This window comes from Rhea pennata, chromosome 7 (assembly GCF_028389875.1).
Source record: "Rhea pennata isolate bPtePen1 chromosome 7, bPtePen1.pri, whole genome shotgun sequence".
NCBI lineage: Eukaryota > Metazoa > Chordata > Aves > Rheiformes > Rheidae > Rhea > Rhea pennata.
Window position 1 is genome coordinate 38,608,263 of NC_084669.1, and position 20,187 is coordinate 38,628,449.

General features: G+C 43.0%; 1 protein-coding gene across 16 annotated transcripts in view; it reads left to right on the forward strand.

The window, feature by feature from the left end:
• Window positions 1-20,187, forward strand: part of PCDH15 (protocadherin related 15) — a 599,229-nt gene that overhangs the window by 474,944 nt on the left and 104,098 nt on the right. For all 16 annotated transcript variants that reach the window (XM_062580806.1, XM_062580810.1, XM_062580818.1 and 13 more), the window contains 4 exons: window positions 6,619-6,825; window positions 15,136-15,270; window positions 16,018-16,167; window positions 19,775-19,968. In XM_062580806.1, coding sequence (XP_062436790.1) covers window positions 6,619-6,825; window positions 15,136-15,270; window positions 16,018-16,167; window positions 19,775-19,968 — 686 coding nt within the window. The remainder of the gene's footprint in view (window positions 1-6,618; window positions 6,826-15,135; window positions 15,271-16,017; window positions 16,168-19,774; window positions 19,969-20,187) is intronic.

A 20,187-nucleotide genomic window follows, 5' to 3' on the forward strand; every position in this document is an offset into this window, starting at 1 on the left:
AATCTGAGTGCAGAGTGAGGTTTAGTGTACGAGAACAGGGGAAAAAACGGTGCAGGAAGACGCTATTTAAAAACCTTTCTGATGCATACATCAAATGCTACTCTTATCACTAAAAAGTCGCTCTTTTCCCAGTACATATTGAAAATACCAATTTTTTTCCCCCGTGTTTGACAGCATCTCGGAATGGCAAATGTTTTCCTTGCATTTAGAACGTTAAATCACAGCTATGCATTAAATAAGACTAGCAAATATGAGTTAAGACTGGCCCTAAATTGTGTTATTAGTCACAGAGCCACAGAAAGATTAAAATCCATAGATGGTAAGCTCCATAACAATTTATATTTGCAGAAATATCTGCATTTTCTTTCCGCAGTAAAACAGACGGTTTTTTTTTTGTTCTGTTCCTCACTTAAGATGGCATATAATGACTTCAGAGTTGGCATCTTCTTTAACCGAAGGGAAGAAGGAAGGGGAGTTTTATTATTTAAAAAGGTGGTCGCTCATAAGGATTACTGTTCGTTGCACTACAGCATCACGCCTTAGCGAGACCGAAGTCACTTATCCTTGACACGTGAAGGAAAAGTACATGTTTTGGGGTTTTTTCTTTTCAGCCTGCTGTCTAGATGAATTATGTGCCAATATCATTTCAGTGCCACATCACAGGCTCCGCTGAGCGTAGAGTCAGATTTCTTCTCCGTCTAAAGATACTCTCTCCTGCTTGTCCTTAAGCCAATTTTTAATCCGTTTCCATAGTTCTTGCCTTATACTGTACTTTCTGACCTTGTAAATTAATCCAGTGTGTGATACCCGACCCTAGGCGCTTTCCCTAAGTCTAGATGAGTTACGTCCCTACTTTCACCTTCGTCTCCCAATTCAGCCACGAGCTCGGCAAACAGGAGCGGCGTCGCCAGGCCTGACCTTCCCTTTCTCGATCTGTGCTGGCTGCTCCCTCTTTTTGAATTGCGTGGGTATAAATGCTATATGATGTTCCCATGTCCTTCACGGCTGAAGTCAAGCTGGAGCGTCTGAAGCTCCTGCACTTTGTTCTTGTGTTAGGTAGAAGACCTGGACCAGCCTGGCTGCGAGTCTCTAGTCCTGCGCTTTTTTAGTGAGCTCTCAAACGTAGTTGCCAGAGGCTTTTCCTGCCTTCTTTTGCTGTGGATCTTGAAACGCTAGGCTGTAATCGGTGGCAGGGAGCACAGGGGATATCGGTGGTCGTAGCGAAAGGAGAGGAGCGCGCAGACTGGAAGCGATAGCAGCAGCTGAATTGACGGCGTTAATGGTTCTCTCTGGGATGCTTGCGGAAAAAAAGGCACGTAACGGGAGCACAAAAACGACCTAACCTGACCGGACCGTTGTTATAGTCTATTAGAGGCTCCCTTTATCGTCTAGCTTGTCTAGTGGTATAGTTTTACTGTGTTTCTTTTTCAGCGGTACTGAAACAGGTGCATCAACTCCAATAGCAAAACTTCCAATGGCAAAAAAAAAAAAAAAAAAAGTTACTTTTCCAAAAAGCCGGTGATCAAATTACATTAAATTACAGATATATTGTGAATCTTCTTCAGATACCCTTCTGTCTTCTGTGACTGCTTTACATGGACACCGAAGTACCTAGGAGTCTTTGCCCGATTTTTTACATGGAATTGTAGACTCGATAGTGCAGCCTGTCTTAAAACAGTTCTTTGCTGGGGTACAGTTATTATCGCTGTATTTGAAGAAATAAAAAACACAGCGTTATTGCGTGCATCTCTTTCTAGGAAAGCTATATTTTTTGCCTGTCGATGAATCGGTCTTTTGAACGTCGATGAACTGGTCTAGCCTTAAGAATAAAAAATAATTAAAATGTTCTTTGATGTATAATAATAATTTTCAATCTACTTGTGGGTATTTCGTGAGCGGGAACAAAACAAAGGGCAAGGATGTTGCTGGCTGTGAATTATTTAGTTGTTTCCCATGCCGGGCCCTGCAGGGAACAGCAGCAGTGATCTGGTCACATTTTAAAAGAAACGCTGTCCAGAAGCTAACCTGGTAGGCGTAGATGTAATAGGTTTAGGCTAATGACTGTTCAGAAGCCCAAGGAGAGCAATGTCTAAAAGCTATTTAGTTGAATAAAAGAGTGAAGTTGTGCAGGGAATTAAGAGGATTTTGATAGCACAGAACAAATGACTTTGAGACCTGACTGCCATCAACAAAGCTTTGGTTTTGAGGCGGAAAAGATGACTGCGGCTGCACTAATTTCAGCAAACCTTTTGGTCTTAGAGTGCGTGGAAGAAGCTTATTTTGATGGAGCAGGTTGGTTTTTCTGAGAAAAGCTCTCAGGGTTGATGTTTCGATGATGCTGTGTTAAAGAAAAAAACAGCCACATAAAAAGAGTCTGGTTTACACTTTTGATTTCTATTCATATTCATTCGTTTATTTTTGCACTTTCTTATTTCAGACAGTATTAGCTTTGTGTTCAGTTTTGTATTGGATGATGATAACGTGCCTTCCTTCATTTAACCCTTCATCGTGGCAGCGAACGGAGCGGGTCCTTTTCAACGGGATATCAGGAAAGCGCTTTGTGACTTTGAAGAACTGCCAGAAACGTGCTGTTGTGTGGTGCTAGATTCCCTTAGCAAACCGAGGAGAGGAAAAACACAGAACAGCAAAGGGATATGAGAAGGTTTGGTGTTGATGCTTATAATATGGGTGTCTTCTCTTTTGCCGGTGTATTTTTTCTTCAAGTTAGAGTATTTCAGCTGCAGACAACTCTTTACCCCAGAGTTATTTCTGGAGGTCTACCTGACATCCGTTCCCCTTTACCGGCTCTGTGGAGCGAGATGCCTGTACAAATACCAGGATCATAAAAATCAGGAAAGGAAGCAAAGCTATTTCATTATTTGACTGCCAGATAGCAAATCTAATTACATCTTCCTATAATCTAAGTTTGTGAAAGTAATATTTGGTTGCCATGCATGGACTTACCAGGCTTTTTGAGTCTGTGCATGCAACCAGCCCTTTTATTGCACTGCAGCAATATAGCAAACATGTTCTATATGTTCAGCAGCGACTGAATATCGAGTATGTGTTGACCCCAGTGTTAAAGTAATCTTAGTTTGATGGAGTCCCGATTTAGAGAATCCTACAGTGAATATAACTCTTCAAAGTCAGAAGAGTTAGAAGAACAAAGCCTGGGATGGAGAGATGGGATAGGATTTCCTCTCTGCTGCTGCCACTTTTTTAGGTAGGACAGGTAGCTGGAGCTCTGCAAAATGAGGATTGCTCGCGTCCCCAGAAGCTCGCTGGGCTTCCAGCGCTTCTCCCTCCTCCCATGGGAACGGGTATGGGGAATGGAGAGGGTGCACCTGGAGCACTGGGGAAGCTTGCCGATCTCAAGGTGTCCATCTGGAGCTGGTTTTCTTCACCCAACAGACCCCTGCCAGCTTATGAGAAGAGAACGCTTGGTGGGTTTTTTCTTTTTTTTTTTTCTTTTTCCTGTGGATACGGGGAGTTTTTCACCTCACTTTCATTGCGCCTTTCTTCTTGGAAACTGTTCCATCTTATGCTTTGATTATGTGAGTTTAATGATGTTTTTCATATTGAACATTTTTTGAAGCTGTTAACCCACTGAGTTGCTCTTTTACTCCTTGTAGAGTCTCTTTGGCGAGACTGCTTTCATTTCATCTCATCTCTAGTTGCCTTCCTTAAGGATAAAATTACGTGTTGGCTGCCACAGATACCTGCAGTTTGCAGAATTCTTCTCCCAAGTTCAACCCTGCATTCAAAGCGCTCAACCGGCAGATTGCATACACTGCTTCGCGGCATATTCTTAAATGTAGCTGAATGTACTTGATTTGAGAATTATTTAGCGATTTTCACATTGTTTTGCCCTTCCTTCCTTTCTCAGGTTCACTCATCTAAAGTAGCAGATGTCCACAATGTTCTGCTCCGCTCTTTGTGCGTCGTGTGGGTAGCGTGAAGGGACCTGCTGGTTTTGTATAATAGCTTTCATAACCGTGTGAGAAATCTAATGTTTCCATCTTGGTATGTGTCTCACCATTAAAGAAGTCTTCAATGTACGCTTATTATTAGTAGCATTTTTTTTTGCTTGGTTTTTTATTAAAGCTTCCTCTTGGCTGTATATCTTTATTTTTCTCTGTACTAAGCAGCCTAGCCAGGTTCGTGGCAGCCTGCTCCCTCCACGGAGGAACTGTGGAGGTTGTCCAAGTCCATATAATATCAGCAACCTCTGGTAGGTTTGCAGGTTGCCAGTGAGGTGCATTCGTTCATCTTAAGAACCACCCAGGTCTTCTGCCCAAGTCCAGTGGTCACTTATATCTTAACCATTTTCATTGACGTTACATGTGGCAAGGTTGAATAGAGCTAACAGTGAAGATTTTCTATTGTTGTTAATTTTTAAAAAAGTAAATAAATTAGGCTGTCTTAAGTATCAGTGGCTTTCTTTTTGAAAGAAATGTAAATTGTCCAGGAAAACGGATTTTAAGAAGCAGAGGTGCTCAACGTGAGGCCAGGAAGCCAAGCAAGAGCATTAACGGGGAGCGAGAAATAACTGCTTTCACTTCCAGCACCGAATATCTGAAACAAATTGCCCTACATAGGTATGCATCTCATAAAAACAAATCAGGAAAAAAAAAGAGAAGTACAATTTATGACTGTCATATTTTTTGGAAAATTATAAACAGCATGCATCAAAGATGCACAAACTGTTCCCAGTATTGCTCCTTTGAATATGTTTACATAACATACGAGGGCAGGGCAGTTTTTCATGTTTTTTTATTAAAAAGTCCTTTGTATTGAAGAAAAGAAAATGAAGAGACTTTGAGGCAAAGATTTCTTTAAGTCTGTACTAAAAAGTAAATATCTGTACTTGCATTTTACTAATTTCTATTAAAACGATATTTCCAGGCTTTTATCCAGGACCGGGGCAGGCGGGACTTTGCGTTGACGCCACGTCCCGGTGCTGCAAGAGGTGCTGAGCCTGTGAGAAGCACCGTGACCCTCGGGCGGTTTGCACTGTCCTCCTGCATTTCGAGCGATTTAAAAATAAATTAATTAGAAAAAAGAAAAAAAAAATCAAGGGCTTTGGAGTTGCGGTGCCAACAGAGGAACGAAAAAAATATTTTTATTGTAATTTTTGGATCATCTGTTCTTTGCAAAAAGACAACTAAAAAAAGGAAAGCAGCAGTTGCAAGGGACATGCAGATCTGTTTTAAGGGAACATGTGGCAGTTAAGACTTTTTATTGTGAAGAGACTTTTCTTGAAGTGGTAGAGAGTATTTGATGCTCAGCAATATAGCTGCTTATGGAATAGAATCGGATCAGTATTCATCTTTGGCTCATCTACTAAAGGAAACGTTTGCTGGGTTTATTTCCATGTATACATTAAGTGTATTATTTTGGGCCAAAAACTGGGTATATCAGGACATACTTCAAGGTTTATGCTCTAGCAGGTTGGTAACTAGAGCATCTTCGATTAATTTTGGTGCGGTTTCCCTGTTAAACTGTTGGTGCTCTGCTGAATGAAAATAAATTTCAAATGTAAAAATTTCAAAACAAATCTCACGTCTGTTAATTATGGGATATGTTCAGGCTTAGGAGTCCCCTATCTAATCTCTCATAACATCACCAGCTACTTCTCTGTTGGTTTTGAAGTGCTTTGCCATTAACATCTGCAGGAAGAGCTGACTTTATCCTCGGGAGTTAAAAAAGTACCGTTAGCAGTAGTTTTCGTACCGTTCCCTCTTTCCGCTGAAATATTTTTACTCCTGGGAATTGTGTTGCACACAGCACTGCCCCCGTCTCCGCAGAGAGGTAGTAGTGCGGGACCCGCAGGCAGCCTCGGGATCGCTGTGCTTCCAGGTTTTGGCAACGGAGCCAAAGTATCAGAGACCATCTGACGGCTCCATACTATTGCCTTGCTGCCAGAACCCGAGCTGTATTACAATTAAAGCTGGTTACCCTTTATAAATTAAAAAGCAAACTGCTTGTTGTACCTTATTTTCCTTTTTTAAAATTCATTTTAATTAGCATTTAAGCAATCATTAAAAAAAAAAAAAGGCAAAATCGTAGATTTGGAGCGAATCAGCCTGTCATCTAATGAGCAATTAGTGTTTTTATGTTTTGCAGTTTTGCAAAGAAGCGATCGGGTGAAGCTGTATGAGCAAGCAGAACTCGGTAGGATGAGGCACTGCCATGGCAGAGTGAGGGTTGTTCATTGAAATAAAGAATTTTGCTTAAAATTCCAAAGTAGGCAAAATAAAATTCAAATTCTATTCCTCCAACATTAGAAGGATGAACACGTGGGATTAAAAAAAAAAAAAAAGAAAAAGTATCATTTTCAGTAGAACCAAAGTATCCCAGTAATCTGTAGCAAGTGCCCTCTGTCCATAGCCACTGTAATCATCTTTTGACCAACTCTCTGTGGGTGGTGGTATCAGCGTAGGTGGTGGTTACGTTGTACATACAGGGGTTTCCAGTTTTCTTTTATCTTTTCAGGTACAAGAGATTTTTCCAAACTCATGATCTTGATACGTTAAGGCAGGATTTCTGCTGCATAGCTATTGCAGTGTCTGAAAGCCTTAGGTAAATTATTTTTTTTTCCTTCATTTTCTTTTTCAGGCTGAACAGGACAACGGCCATCCTCTTCCTGCCTTTGCCAATTTACACATTGAAGTCCTCGATGAGAATAATCAGAAGCCTTACTTCACGAGACCGACGTACGAGGGCTTTATCCTCGAATCCTCCCCGGTGGGTACCACCGTCTCCGAGAACCGCAACTTGACCTCGCCATTGCAAATTGTAGTGTTGGACAATGATGTAGAGGAGGTACGTTTCTCTCTCTTCGCGTCGTTGGTGAATGCTTAGCATGATGGGGAAGAAAATGGGATTTTGTGGGAAGGATGAGTCTCTGATGGGGGGTGGGGAAGATGGGAAGGAAGAGGTCAAAGAGGAAGGAAATCTGGACACACCTGGAGGAAGAGGAACAGGAGAGCTAGAGGCAAAAAAGCTTAGTCCATTCTTTGCTCTGCCCAGATTTTGGTATTAACATCTCTTACTGAACATCTTTAAAAGAGCAGTAGCCTAAACCACAGCAAGCCTCTCAGATTAAGTCTTCTGTTTTCCCTGAGGCTGGTTTCGCTGTGTTTCTGTTGAGGTTTCTCTCCTCTAATTACCATCATCTCTCCAGGTTGTCCCTTTGCTCTTCTTTCTTGTGTCTGTTCTCACTGGTTCTTTTTCTTTTCTCTTGTTGTCTTTGGGTACCTGAGGAAGCTGTAGGCATATGTTTTGCACCAACATCTATAGCGTACAACGATATTTTCTGATAAAGCTGGTGTCCTGATACTCTGAAAACCATCTTCTGTTTGTACGAGCTTCGTTTCCGCCATTGCAATTTTCTTGCTTTAGAGAAACGTGAGGGACCGTTGGCACTGAACGACGCTTCCTACAGCCTTGCCTGCGGTAGAGTGATTTAATGTCCCAAGGAGCTCTTCTAAAGCCCGAGCTCATCTAGTATTTCTCTCACCTAGTCATTAAAAAATCTCAGGCAACTTGCTGGCATTCAAAATAAAGAGTTGGATAGATGCTTGGAAATAGTTGGAGACAGCTTGCTTAGGGCCTAGGTAACAGATATGGAACAAATGCAGGTGACAGGCATCAGCAACCGTACTTCTCATTCACAAGCCGAATGCTCTTCCTCAGCATTGCCTGTGTTAAAGCAGTTGTCTTGCTTGACCTAATTAGTTGTAAGGGGACCCTGTAGGCTGCTGAACTGAGAAGAAGAAAGGTGCTGGCATCAGGTGCGTGTTTATTTTTGCAGCGTGTGCTGTGTGATTTAGATTTGCGTAAGGCACATTATTTGTGTCGTGTGCGAAGTCCAGTTTCCCTGAACCCAACAGAAATCGCAACTCAGGAGGTAGCGTCCTTGATCGCAACTCTTGAGTCCCTCTGAGCCACTAGGTCAATAACTATTCTCTGAAGGCTTTTCTTAGAGCCGTGATCCCATGTCAGATCAACAAAGAAAATGCAAAAAAAATGGCGTTTCTGTAGCTGCAAGGCCACTGCTGCTTGAGGTGCTGTGAGCTGCGTACGCCCAAGGCTCTCCGGCAGCAGAGGCCTAGGAAAGAAAGTCCTGTTGCTTGTGGGATGTCTGCAGCGGTGTAAGTGAAGTTGTGCAGCGTGGCTGGGGTGGAGGAGCTGGGTCAGTCGTGCTTAAGTGATTCAGAACAACTGTTTTAACCATTCCCCCCCCCCCCCTTTTTTTTTTTTTGGACTCTTCCCCTCTTTCCTAGTTTCCTAATAGCCTAATAATTTCGAAGGAATGGGAGAAATGCTTGAGACTGCATTAACCTTCTGTGCTTTTTCAGGCTAATAGTTAACAGCACTCTGATTAACCTTTCTCTGGCAGCTGCACAGCTCTAACACCAGATGTCAAAGGCAGATTTGATACTTTGAAGTCTTATAAGGCCCTTTGGTGGTGTAACTACATATTACACCGGGCGCAAGACTGAAAGCTAAGATTACTTTAAAGCTCACTGGTTTTTTGGAGAGGGCATGCCCTCTCCAGAGCACATCAGTGTGTTCCCACACAGTTATGTCAGTATTTGGATATTGGGTAAGGCAGTTCGTTAATAAGCTTATTTTTGCAAGCATTTTAAATTTCAACATAAGCACCCCAAATATTTCCACAGGTCAATACAAATAGGCCTTAAATTTGTAATCTATAGGAAGCAACCATTTGGGGGCCTAAAAAAATTGCTCTCAATGAACTTAACTTGTTTCGCTTTTTTTGAATATTTTGATTAGGTAATAAATAACTGTAGTTTGAACTGAATCACTGAAAATCTGGTTCATTTGCACTGCACAAGATTGGGATACAGCCAGAAGTATTTCGCTGAACATTTTTGTTTATTATTGAAAAGGTTCCATATTTCATGTATTAAATCAGATGCTTAATGTTTGTAGCATGCATAACTAACAAGGGTTTTTGGCCTGGGAAATGAACTGGCGTGAAGTGCTTATTCCGGTTTCCTTCAGCGCAGTGGACGTTGGGAACAATTTTCAAGGTGTATTGCATAATAAATTGCTGGTTCTTCCGGGTTCACTACAACTGGAATAATCTACTGGAGTATTTCAAGTGAAATTTGGATTACAGACCCAATTTGAAGTGGAGCAAGGGCTTCCGTTCAGCCTGTGCGCTTTCCCGTAGCATGGCAAAAGTAACACTGGGAGATGTAAGTGGCAAGACCCAAAGTTCGCCAGATCTCTTGCTTCTGTTTATTCGCCTGGTTTAGTTCCCTGTTCCGTCCCCTTTCAAACTGAAAGATTTTCTGTTTTCCTCAAAAATGAAATTTTTCTCAGTTTATGGTTTTTGAGTAGCAGAGAACTAAAAACAAAACACAAAAAACGCCCTAAGGAAAGCAGATTTTTGTTGGGGAAGATTTGAGGGATGCTGACCGGGAGAAGAAACCGCTTTGTTGGCTGTGGTGGACTCGTAGTCTGATTTGCCACTGGAATTATTTGGGAAGGTTTCAATATCACAAAGCAAAATATTAGTTAGTTAACCAGTACTACATTCTGGTTGATTTTCCCCAACCTCTTACTTATTTTAAAAGAAAAAAAAATATACATCGCTTTAAATAGAATAAAATAAAATAAATTACGATAAATGAAAGGCCAACTTGATATAAGTTCTGAAGTACAGTGAAAGCCTCAAAAGAGGAAATCTGCAGTCATAAAAAATACATTTCTCGAAACCGTGACAAGATACCTTCATTCATTTCAGAGTGGGAGATAAGAAAGTGGACTCTCTGCCAATTATCCTTGCAACGGCTTGCAGAGATGTGGCAAGTTGATTTATATCTCACAGAAGAACTTAGAGGATGGTCTTCAGCTGGCGATTAATAGTCGTGCAGTTCCCCAGCCCCGTCACAGAATCGTTTGAAGCTGGAAGACATCCTCGCTCAATATCCCGTGTGTTATCCTCATGACTTGGCAGCGTTTAGGATACATGTACCTTTTAAAAGGAGGTCTGACCAAGCCGGCGAAGCTGAGATTTATCTGTATGACAGGGTGGTTTTTTTCCTACCTTTAGCTCCTCTGCTGGAGCTTCAGGCAGTCCTATGGGACTGTTCTTGTTCTGGTGCCTGCTCAGCCTGGTTGTAGAAACATCTTCCTACGTAGAAACACGGTCAGAAGCACGGGAGCGCGCATTGCTCAGGCTCGGTCCCGTGTTCAAGTCAAGACCTCTCAGCACCGTGTGCAAAATTGAATTGTGACACCCCAAAATGAGGATGAAATGCACCAGGGGAGATGGCATGAAGTGGAGTTTTGTCCTTCTCCTTGCTGCTAGGAGGGGCTCTATACCTGCAAGACCTCTTCCCGTGAGTCGGGGATAAAGGCAGGGCCACAACTGCACATCACTAAGCTTGGAAGATATAGGAAAGGGTTTGCTCTCTCTCAGCAGCCCGGACCCCTCGAGGAGTTTGGTGCCTCGTTCAGCAAGTTTATTGATCTTCTGTCCTTCATAACTGCACTTTTCGTTGATGCTCAATGGCAAGCTGACCTACTCCTACCGCCCCCGGGAGCCCGGCGGCATGAGCTGGGCACTGGCGTGGCACAGGAGGCTGCGAGAGCACCAATGGCCCGAGCAAGCCAAAGAGCAGCTCGCGGCGGGTTGGTGAGCGCCGATAACCGTGGCTCTGGAAGTTCTGGTGGCTCCGTTGTTCCTTTGTAGCTTGGTGAACTAAGGCATTCACTAAATACAGATCACTGATTAAAAAAAAAAAAAAAAAAAAAAAAACTCTAGCTTGTCGATGCTTCTGAACGTGGTTTTCCAATAGCGATGCCACGACAGTGGCCAAATAATGCAATTGTATCCAGCCTTCTGATCGACAAATCGATTTAGATTTATATTTCCTGTGAAAATAACTCCCTGTTGTCTGATAAGTGGATGGAGAAAGTGGTCATCTTAACTGTACGCTTAAAAAAGCCCTCACATTCTCAGTTTAAGCCCTGTGAGAATTTTAATACGGTCCTATTATCAGCCTTCCAAAAATTAATTTACAGAAGTGACATTGCAAACAGACCTTTAACTAGAGCCGCGCTGCCAAGTGCTGATATAATTAAGTAGTCTGCTTAAATGGCATAAATTAAATTAAGCCACAGGAGTGCCTTAAGACCTGAGTAAACTGAAGCTGAGATGAGGAATTTAAAGGGTACGATCTGATAGCCGCTCACGGAGAGCTCCCCAAACTACTCGCTTGCTTCGTCTTGTGTTTCCGCGGGAGAATGCTGATGTCTGATGCTCTGGTTTGCTGGGGCTCTTTAAAATATATATTAAATATATATATATGTATGTGTATATATGCACACACACAGGCTCATAAAGCATTGAAGTGCTCGTAAAAGCATCCGTGCGCTAACCCCGATGCTTCTGCAGATGCCTGCAGACCAACGCAACGATCCCAGCGCGGCAGAATATGCCCCGGTTCGGTTACTGCTTCGGGTTTCCCCTGTACGTACTTTCCCGCTAGGCTCTTTTCTTGTTCTGTACTTCAGTTGTCTGGAAAAGATAAGTCAAACTGGATGGCTGCTCAATATCCAGATGTCTGAAGAGCTTAGGAGAACTTTAAAGGAGCAATTGCTTTCCGTAAAGGTATCTTGACTGCAAACCGAGAGGACAGAGCAAAGAATGGATGAACGGATAAAGTAAGTTTAGGCTGTAACTACGAATTCGATCCGTGGATTTTCAATGAAATATCCAGATAAGGAATAACAATGAATTGTGTATTCAGAAAAACTAGTATATTTTATCGTTCGCTGTTTACCTACTTGCTCGTATCTTTCGCTGTTACTGTTCGAACTTGTTTCGAGGCAGGTATCCTCTTAAGAGGAGAGCTCTTAAAATAAGAATATCCCAGTATAGCACTTTGTTGGCACTCTAATAGTCACGTTACAAAATTTTAATTGAAGAATCATTCTTTCTAAATGTAACAATCCATTAATATCATACTAAAACAAACAGAAGAGGAAAGGCAAACGGTCAGCTTTCTCTAGGATTTATAGTAGATAAATGCTTTCTCTAGGATTTATAAAGACAGGTCATCTTTTTTTTTCTTACCATTGTAACATTTTATTCCTTCCCTGATTCACATAGGGTGAACATCTAATATTTTTCACTTCTGAAGCTATTCTTCCAGTCTTTCAGAGATCCTTGGAGGCCTCAAGGAATTTGTCCTTTGTGCATCTGCCCTGTTTTACAGAAATGCTGTGCTAATTAGAGGGAACACAGAAGATACTGGCATTTTTTTCCCTTGCCCTCTCCCAGGAGCAGCTCACTTGGATGAGGAACAGAAGATGATCTTTCAAAACTTTTCCTTTGGCTCTTCTCTCAGGGAGGGTCACGTCCCTTTGCCCCCGAACTTGAAAAAGTCTGAAAAGCGATGCAACTTTTCTTTATAGCAACACTTGTATCTCCGCTCTTCCTTTTATCTTTATTATTAACTAAATAACTAAATATTATTTAAATGACTAAATAAAAATGTTTAAGGAGGAAGGCTTATTCATAGTGTACCATGGACGACATCATCTCAGACTGGCTTGCCTCCCCCAGCTTTTCATTCTGATTTCTACTTCTTCTTCTTGGGCTCTGTTGATTTAAGGAGTTTTACGGCTAAGGCCCAGCGAAGATCGGGAGGCTGTGCTTCGGATTATTTTTGCAATATTAATGGTAATAGCACAGTTGTAGAAAAATGACCCCAGGTGGGAGATTGCTATGTGTGCCTTGACTCATCCGTCCGAGGTATTGTGAACCTGGAGGACCCTCTGCGGCTTCTCCATCAGGCTCTGCAAAACTAACCTTGCGCGAGTTAAGAGAAAAGACCTGGGCTTGGTGCTGACATCGTTTAGCCCAGGAAGTCTGACATCCTTACGGGAACACGACCGCTGCCTGCTGGTTGGCTTGCTAACTTCACGCTCTATTCCAAGATGAGAAAGCTCAAAATCCCAGAAAAAAAAATATTTGTTCTTTGTTACATCTGAACTAAACCATGAGCTTCTCGTTTGTGGCTTCTCTCTTTTTCCGTATCTGTCTGGCCACCCGCCGGGAGTCTCTGATTTCCTCGGGGTCTGTGGGTTTATCAGGTTGGATGTCGGGACGTTTTGGTCAGTCCGGCTAATGTTGGCCTGTGCTTCATCCCTCTCCAGGTTGGGAGATGACTAAGCCAAGTGGCTTAGATGCCTAAGCCAAGACGGCAATAGGTTTGCAAACTTTCAGGAACTTTTCTAGAGATTGTTTCAAGCAGAACAAACTCAGTCCCAGGCTTTGTGTGTGTTTTTTTTTATTATTTTATTATTGTTATTATTTTTACCAGGGTTTTGGAACACTTTCTGCATCTCAGGTTATTGTATTTTTGTTTTTAACGTTTTCTTCAAATGTACTGCTTTATAATATCCATTTACGATAGCTTTACGTTTCTTTACTTGTAATCGTTTTGTGTCATGTATTTTTGCTTTGTAGCTTGCACCAGGTGCTGTTCCTGTAGGTATTGGGTATTACGCTTGCAGAATGTTTTATTTTTCTTTAGAAGTGTGGGTTTCTCTCTCTCTCTGTGTGTGTGTGTGTGGTTTCTTTCTTTCTTTCTTTCTTTCTTTTTTTTTTTTTTTTTCCCCGAAATTAGGTGGTGAGGCTTTTTTGTGCTTGAAACAGTCCTTGCAGGTTGCATGTGTGCTCCTCTGTCGTGTGGATTTGGATACTTCTGTGCTTCAAATCTGCTTAGCAATTTACCAGCGATGAGCTCGACTGCCCGGCAGAGCAGTCAGGAATCGCAGCGTTTTCAGCAGCAACTGTAATTGCAACGTAAAAACATGGCAACGCAAAGGTTAAGGGGAAAAAATTGTTTTGCGGAGCCAGGATGCACAGAAGAAGTGGAAACGGGCATCGATTGCAGCAAAGGCCACTTAGCTAAAACATTGGGATAAAGTGTCGAATAGAGGGATCGCGAGGCAATAGGGCAAATTGCCTGGAGCAGGGCCTGGCGTTTCCATCGTTGGTCAAATTACTAGGAAAAAAGTAGTGTTTCTTTGTGTTCAGACTGGCATAACAAGCAGAACTGGGCTTTTGTAAACTAGAATTTTAGACCAGCTTTGTAACATCTGCAAAGCGAACAGTTACTGGCAGTTCCCAGCCATAATTTTTTATGGGAAGAAAAGATTACCTTTTGCATTGCTAGTTGTAAACTGCATTTTAATTTTGCTGGGAGTTGGCCTAGATGCAGCGCAGCTTTAGGCAGCGGGAAACCTTGCCTTTGGAATACTTCGATATTTTTTTCACGTAGCTTTGAGCAACTAAAATGCTTTCTCATTTAAATAGTGTAATCTTGGGCTTCCCAAACCTGCTTTTGAGAGTATTTTGGATTGCTAAAATGAATTTCTGTCTCTCCTTTTATTGGCCTTATCTAGCCTCAGAGCTGTTTGTTTTTTGCACTTAGCGCGTTCAGGTAGTTCGAGTGTTTATGCCTGCCGTGTCACCAGGATTTGTGAACGCTTCATTGGTCTAGTTACTTTGAAAGTCTTTCTGCAAAGTTGCTTTCCGCGTAGACATAAACGAAATCTCTGAGAAGTGTCTGTTTAGCCACGTGCTGCAACGTGTGCAGTTAGCTTCGTTGCGTCGGCTCAACTGCTTTATTGCTGCATTCGCCCAGATAGGTTACTTTTTTAAATTGTTTTTAATATGCTTTATGATAAATGGTTGTATCTACTTCCTACTTAGGGATAACTGACCCTTGGCTTTAAGGTATCTTTTTAACACAAAAAACAGAACTAAACAAAACCACCTTGTTACCCTGGCAGATATAAGTATTTACTTACTGTTTGAGTTTCTTTAACCTGGAAAGAATATTTTTGGTGCCTTTTTCTCTCTCCGTTAGAAAATCAGGTGGTGGGTTTTTTTTTTGGATTTTCCCTCCTTTCCTGGCCATCAGTCACGTCATTGAACTTTCTGCTAATTTAGTTTGCAGCTAAAACAAATACTTGCATGAACTGTGTATATATATTTAAAGGCATGTGTAACTAATTTTTTAAAAAAACGAATTTATAATAAAATACGCTCCTTTTATTTTTTCTTTCCGTCCTTCGAAGACGAAGGATCCTCAGCTCCATCTCTTCCTCAACGATTACACCGCGTTTTTCACTGTGACTCAGGCCGGCGTAACCCGCTACCTCACCCTGCTGCAGCCCGTGGACAGGGAAGCCCAGCAGCTGTACACGTTCTCGGTAAGCGAGCGGCGCTCGGAGCCGTGGGCGGCTTTGCTCGCCGCCAGCGCGGACAAAATCCCGAACAGGGCAGCGCTGCAGCTCGCTGAAACGGCCCGGTTTGACAGCGGCGTTTTCGGCGTAGTCTCCGGGGTCCCAGTCTTGGCCCCCTGCCCTGAGCCGTTCTGCAGCGACACGGGCTGACCCTGCTCTCTGCTAACCACCTTTTCTTTTCTTTTCTTTTTTTTCCTGGCTTATTGAACGCTGTCTCAGCTCTTTTTTAGCACAAGAAGTTGTGGCCACGTTTGGCGAAGGAATCCGACACCGGTGCAGTACGACCGGCTTTGCGGTTTTGCTGTCCGAGATGTATTTCTTCTGCAATGATAACCGAGGGTTTCTTCCAAGCTGCCGGTTGCAGACCTTTTTATAAGGGGAATAGTCCCTCTGAAATACAAACCTCACAGGCAAAGCAGTTGCATATGATTATTATTTTTGCAATGATTTACAGTTACGTTTTATTGAGCGTATTTTGTTCATGTAATAGTAGTCGCTTACGGTATCTAATTTTATGCTCATCGTTTAGCAGCTAATTTTTTAATTCAGACCTCACTGCACCTTTCTGGGGATGGAATTTACTAGCAAATGTAAACAAAAAGAGAACAAATAAATATATTTTTTTTTTTTGTTAAACTGTATTTTCTCATGGTTGTAATTGCCTTAAGGACACGTTGTTGAAATGTGTTCCTGTTCTGCTTTCTTTTCCGGAAGATGACCGCTTCTGATGGCGTACAGGAGAGCGCCCCAGTGACAGTCAACATCGTGGTGATTGATGCAAATGATAATACCCCAACTTTCTCCAATATATCATACAGTGTCAAGATCTATACAGACATGGGGCCCGGAGAAGGCGTTATAAAGGTAATATTAATTTAAAGTAGAGCGTGAGATTGTGTAAACAGTTCAGTAGAACATACGCAGAAATGTTTCATCGTGTGATCAAACCTTTCAGGTTTTTATAGAAGCCCAAGCCGTTTGTTTGTAGAGCCACTGAGCAGCCAAAAAAGATCAACACTAGCCCCCCTCCAAAAAAAAAAAAAAAATGTGGTGGTGGGGGAGAAATGTTTGCATGCAGTGAGTTGCATGTGGAAGGTGAACCGTGGTTGCACTGAAGTTAATACAAAAATGCTTCTATATGGGAGTAATTGTCCTAAGATCCCAGGGTGTAAGATCTCCTGACCATTTGCAGGTAGATGGATGAGAAGACACGAAGATGTTAGTGGAGGGCAGCTTTTGAGGAGAAGTGGGGTCTGTAGGAATAGTCAGGAAGAATTCATCAGCTGCCCTCAGTAATTAAAAACTTTCTTCCTCTCTAATCAGCAGCCAAGTGTTTGAGGGCAGCAGTGATTTAACAACGTTAGGAGAGAGTGTGGGGTCTGTTCCCACGTGGTGGGACACTGGATGACACCTGCGAGAGCTGCCTTCTAAAGCGAGGGTTTGCAGTTGGAAATTTTGGGGGGGCATTAAGGCCTCAGCCTTGCCTGAACTAAAATTAAATTGGCTTGTTCTCTATACATGGCACAAACTCTTTCAGTCCAGAACCCTACCTCATCATAGGTTTAAGAAATATTTCAGTTTATGTCCTGTGAGATGACAGCTAGGGTCATTCTAAAGGGAAAATGGCCCGGGGCGGATACGATTAGTCCATAAAACCGCTTCTTGTAATCACAGAAAGTAGGTTAGAAAATGAACAGTGACCTCAGTGAATCTGTATAATCAGATAATAATTTTCACACGAGCACTGGCTGTGCGGTTGGGCTGTTGCAGATGGTGTTGGTTTGGATAGTTTGTATTTAAATTGCCTTCTTGGAGCCCTCGTGAGAGGGTTTGAGGCCTTAGCCAAGGCAAATATTTTATCGGTGATGGTTTAAATGCCTGTGCGTACCGTCCTCTTCAGCTGGAGAATTTCGTAGGCAATTTTTCCCTTCTGCTTTTATAGGTATTTTATTGCATTTCACAGAATGGACAATAGCTGCTGGAGAAATCTGGCGTTCGGAGCAGTTAAGCATGTGGAAAGCGTTTTGACCGTTACCACTAGAAAGACGGCGTAACGCTAAACCCGTTAAAATGCTTAATTCCAGCTTTTTTACATTCTTAGCTGTCCTGTTTTTCGGTTTGCTATTAGCAGTTTGTGCTCCTGGTGTTTCAGCTATTTAAATCAGTATCAAAATTTAAGTGGAGGATGTAGCTATAATGCGATAATACCTTTCACACAGGTCTTTTAAATTCACTCTATTACCATCTTTTTTTAAAATTTTCTTTAGACACCTCTCGTTTCTGTAGGCAACCTAAAGGAGGCAGGGCCCAGAGAATATTAAGCAAGAGCGTGAAAAAGCTGAGAAGGGGCAGAGGGTAGCAAGAACCATAATCCACCTAGATCTTAGGAAAACCAGTGACTCTTTGGCTGCCAGGGGAACAGCAAGTTACGGGGTGAATTAGAGCATAAGCTGTTCAGCTTGCGAGCGTTGAAATAATTGGGCCCGGGGTGATGCCGGCAGTTTGATTTGGAGGCGCTGCCCCGAGGTCTGTTGTGCAGAGCACTTAACTTCACGTGTCTTGGCACCCACCGCCGTTGTGCCATAGGCCAAAAAAGAAAGAAAGAAAAAGAAGGGGAAAAGAAAAATAAAGAAAAGAAAAAAAACGTGTCTTTGCTGGCCTTTTCTATCACTTACCTCTTGCTCATGGCAGGATTAGTCCTGAGCGGTAATACCAATTTCACTGGTACGTTGGGACTAATTTTATTTACAGCCTTGAAATAAATGCCCACACTGGGTCTACCTCAAATGTGACCTTGCTATTAGATCCATCTCATTTAAACAGTTTCATTCCCCCCACGTACGCCGACACCAATCGATCCATCCTCGCGTGCCGCCGTGTACCGCCTTACGTGTTAGGGATGTGTTGGTGCGCTTGCGGCTTGGGATACGTTCCTAGTTTCCAGCTCTTTGCGTGCAGCTTGGTAGAAGCCCAGCAAACAGTTTGGAGGAAATGTTTTGTAAAGGTCATCTCCAAACCACCTCGAAGGATTTATTTGCACGGTTATTTGGAACCTTTTGTCTTCAGTCCATCGCCACATTAAATTCCACCTGCAAAGTAAATGTTATTAAAAGCAATGTAAAATAAAATCAGGTTATCTTTGCATTTCTCAGTAAATGCAGCGATATACCCAAGTAAAAATATAATGGGCAGAGATTTAATAAAGTGGCCGAAGCAAGAACTCGGCGCTCGTATCATATGTTTCTAGCCCAAATTGGGCACTTGCTTGACTGAGAGGCTCATTTCGAGGACGACTGTTGGGGGACATGATTAGGGACAAAGCAAATGGGAGAAAAACGTAGGGTGCCTGGAAAGGTTGCAAATTGCTACATCAGTTCAGAACGAGTTCACTAAAACTTCGCTTTTGCTGCAAAAAGGTTGCAGGTCAAGCGCTGAAGTCCATTTTCCTCCAACTATAAAGCGAGTGAGTTTGAGCAGAGCCGCTGCCATCGCCAAGAATATAACGCGAAAAGCTAGAAGGGCAAAAATAGGCATTTTTTGTGCGTTCTCACTGCCATCCGAGAAAACAGCTTCTTGCTGCCGTAAGATACGTGCCTATTCGATATGTCAAATTTTAAGGTAATGGACTAGAGGCTGCTGGATATAAAAAAGTATCTTAAGAAAGTAAAATAAATCCTGTTTGGTACTTTGTGTATTTTACACATGCTGTATTTCTAAAATCTCATTAACTGTGAAGCTCTGGGACATCCGGAGACTAAGTTTTTAGGATCAGCAATTACGGCAGCTCTTAAACTTTAATTCTGTTATCTTTTTATTCCCGTTTTTGCCCTCAAAATGTTGTTCAGCGCCGTTGCGCGTAGAAGCTCTCGATCGATCGGGACGCTTGAGGGTTAAAGTTAGTAGAGTGACGTAGCGGGATGGGGTGTAAGGGGGGGTCCCCTTGGCCCGGGTCGCGCGCGTTGGTGACGTGCAGGGTTGCGTTTCCTACGTTGCCTACGCGTGCCCAGCGCGCCAGGAGAGCTTGTAACGCGAGACGTTGGAATTTACGGCAGCAGCAGCGTGGTCCCTGCAAAGAAGGTAGAGAGGGATGGGAAGTTTCAGTGACTAAATGCGATCCCGGTGGTTCAACTTGCAACAAAGTAATTTATTTGCATTTTTGTTTCTGAAGTGTTGTAAATTGCAATCAAAGGAGAGCAAAGTTGGTCTTCGCTTTTGCAACTCGTACCTTAAAATAGTTTGCTTGCGAGCTTCAGTAGTCGGTTTTCCGCTCTGCTCCGTGGTTTTGCCCCACCTATCACGCCTCCCGCGCGCCCTCGTCGTGCAGCGTCCAGAAATCGCCACGTGACAAGCGTGCTCCGGTCCCCCCCCCCCCCGTCTCCGCTTTCCCTCCCCCTTCCCAAGCTGCCCTGTTAAAAGCGATTAAACCGCGACGTTGAACCGTGCCCGCTGACGCTCCGGTTTTGCGTTGCAGCTCACCGCCGTAGACGCCGACGAGGGACCCAACGGACAGATAGCGTATGAAATTTTGGCCGGGGCTCAGGGAGACTTCGTCATCGACGACCGAACAGGCCTTATCGCCGTTGCTCCGGGAGTCGCCTTGTCGGTGGGACGCTCCTACGCTCTCACCGTCAAGGCGGCCGATAACGCTCCTCCTGCGCAGAGAAGGTAATTTGTCTTCAAGCGACCGTCGTCTCCGTAACGGGCGCGTCGCCCGGGCGCGCTTCTTCCTACAGCTCAGGAGCGGTAGATTTGTAGCATTTGCGACGGCAAATTTAAATGGAAATGCGTTCCACATAGCACGGCACATTCAGTTCTGGGCAGGTGACTAAGTGTGCGTGAGCCAAGGTATTTTGCTGAGTGTTATTAAAGTTTCTGTAACAAATG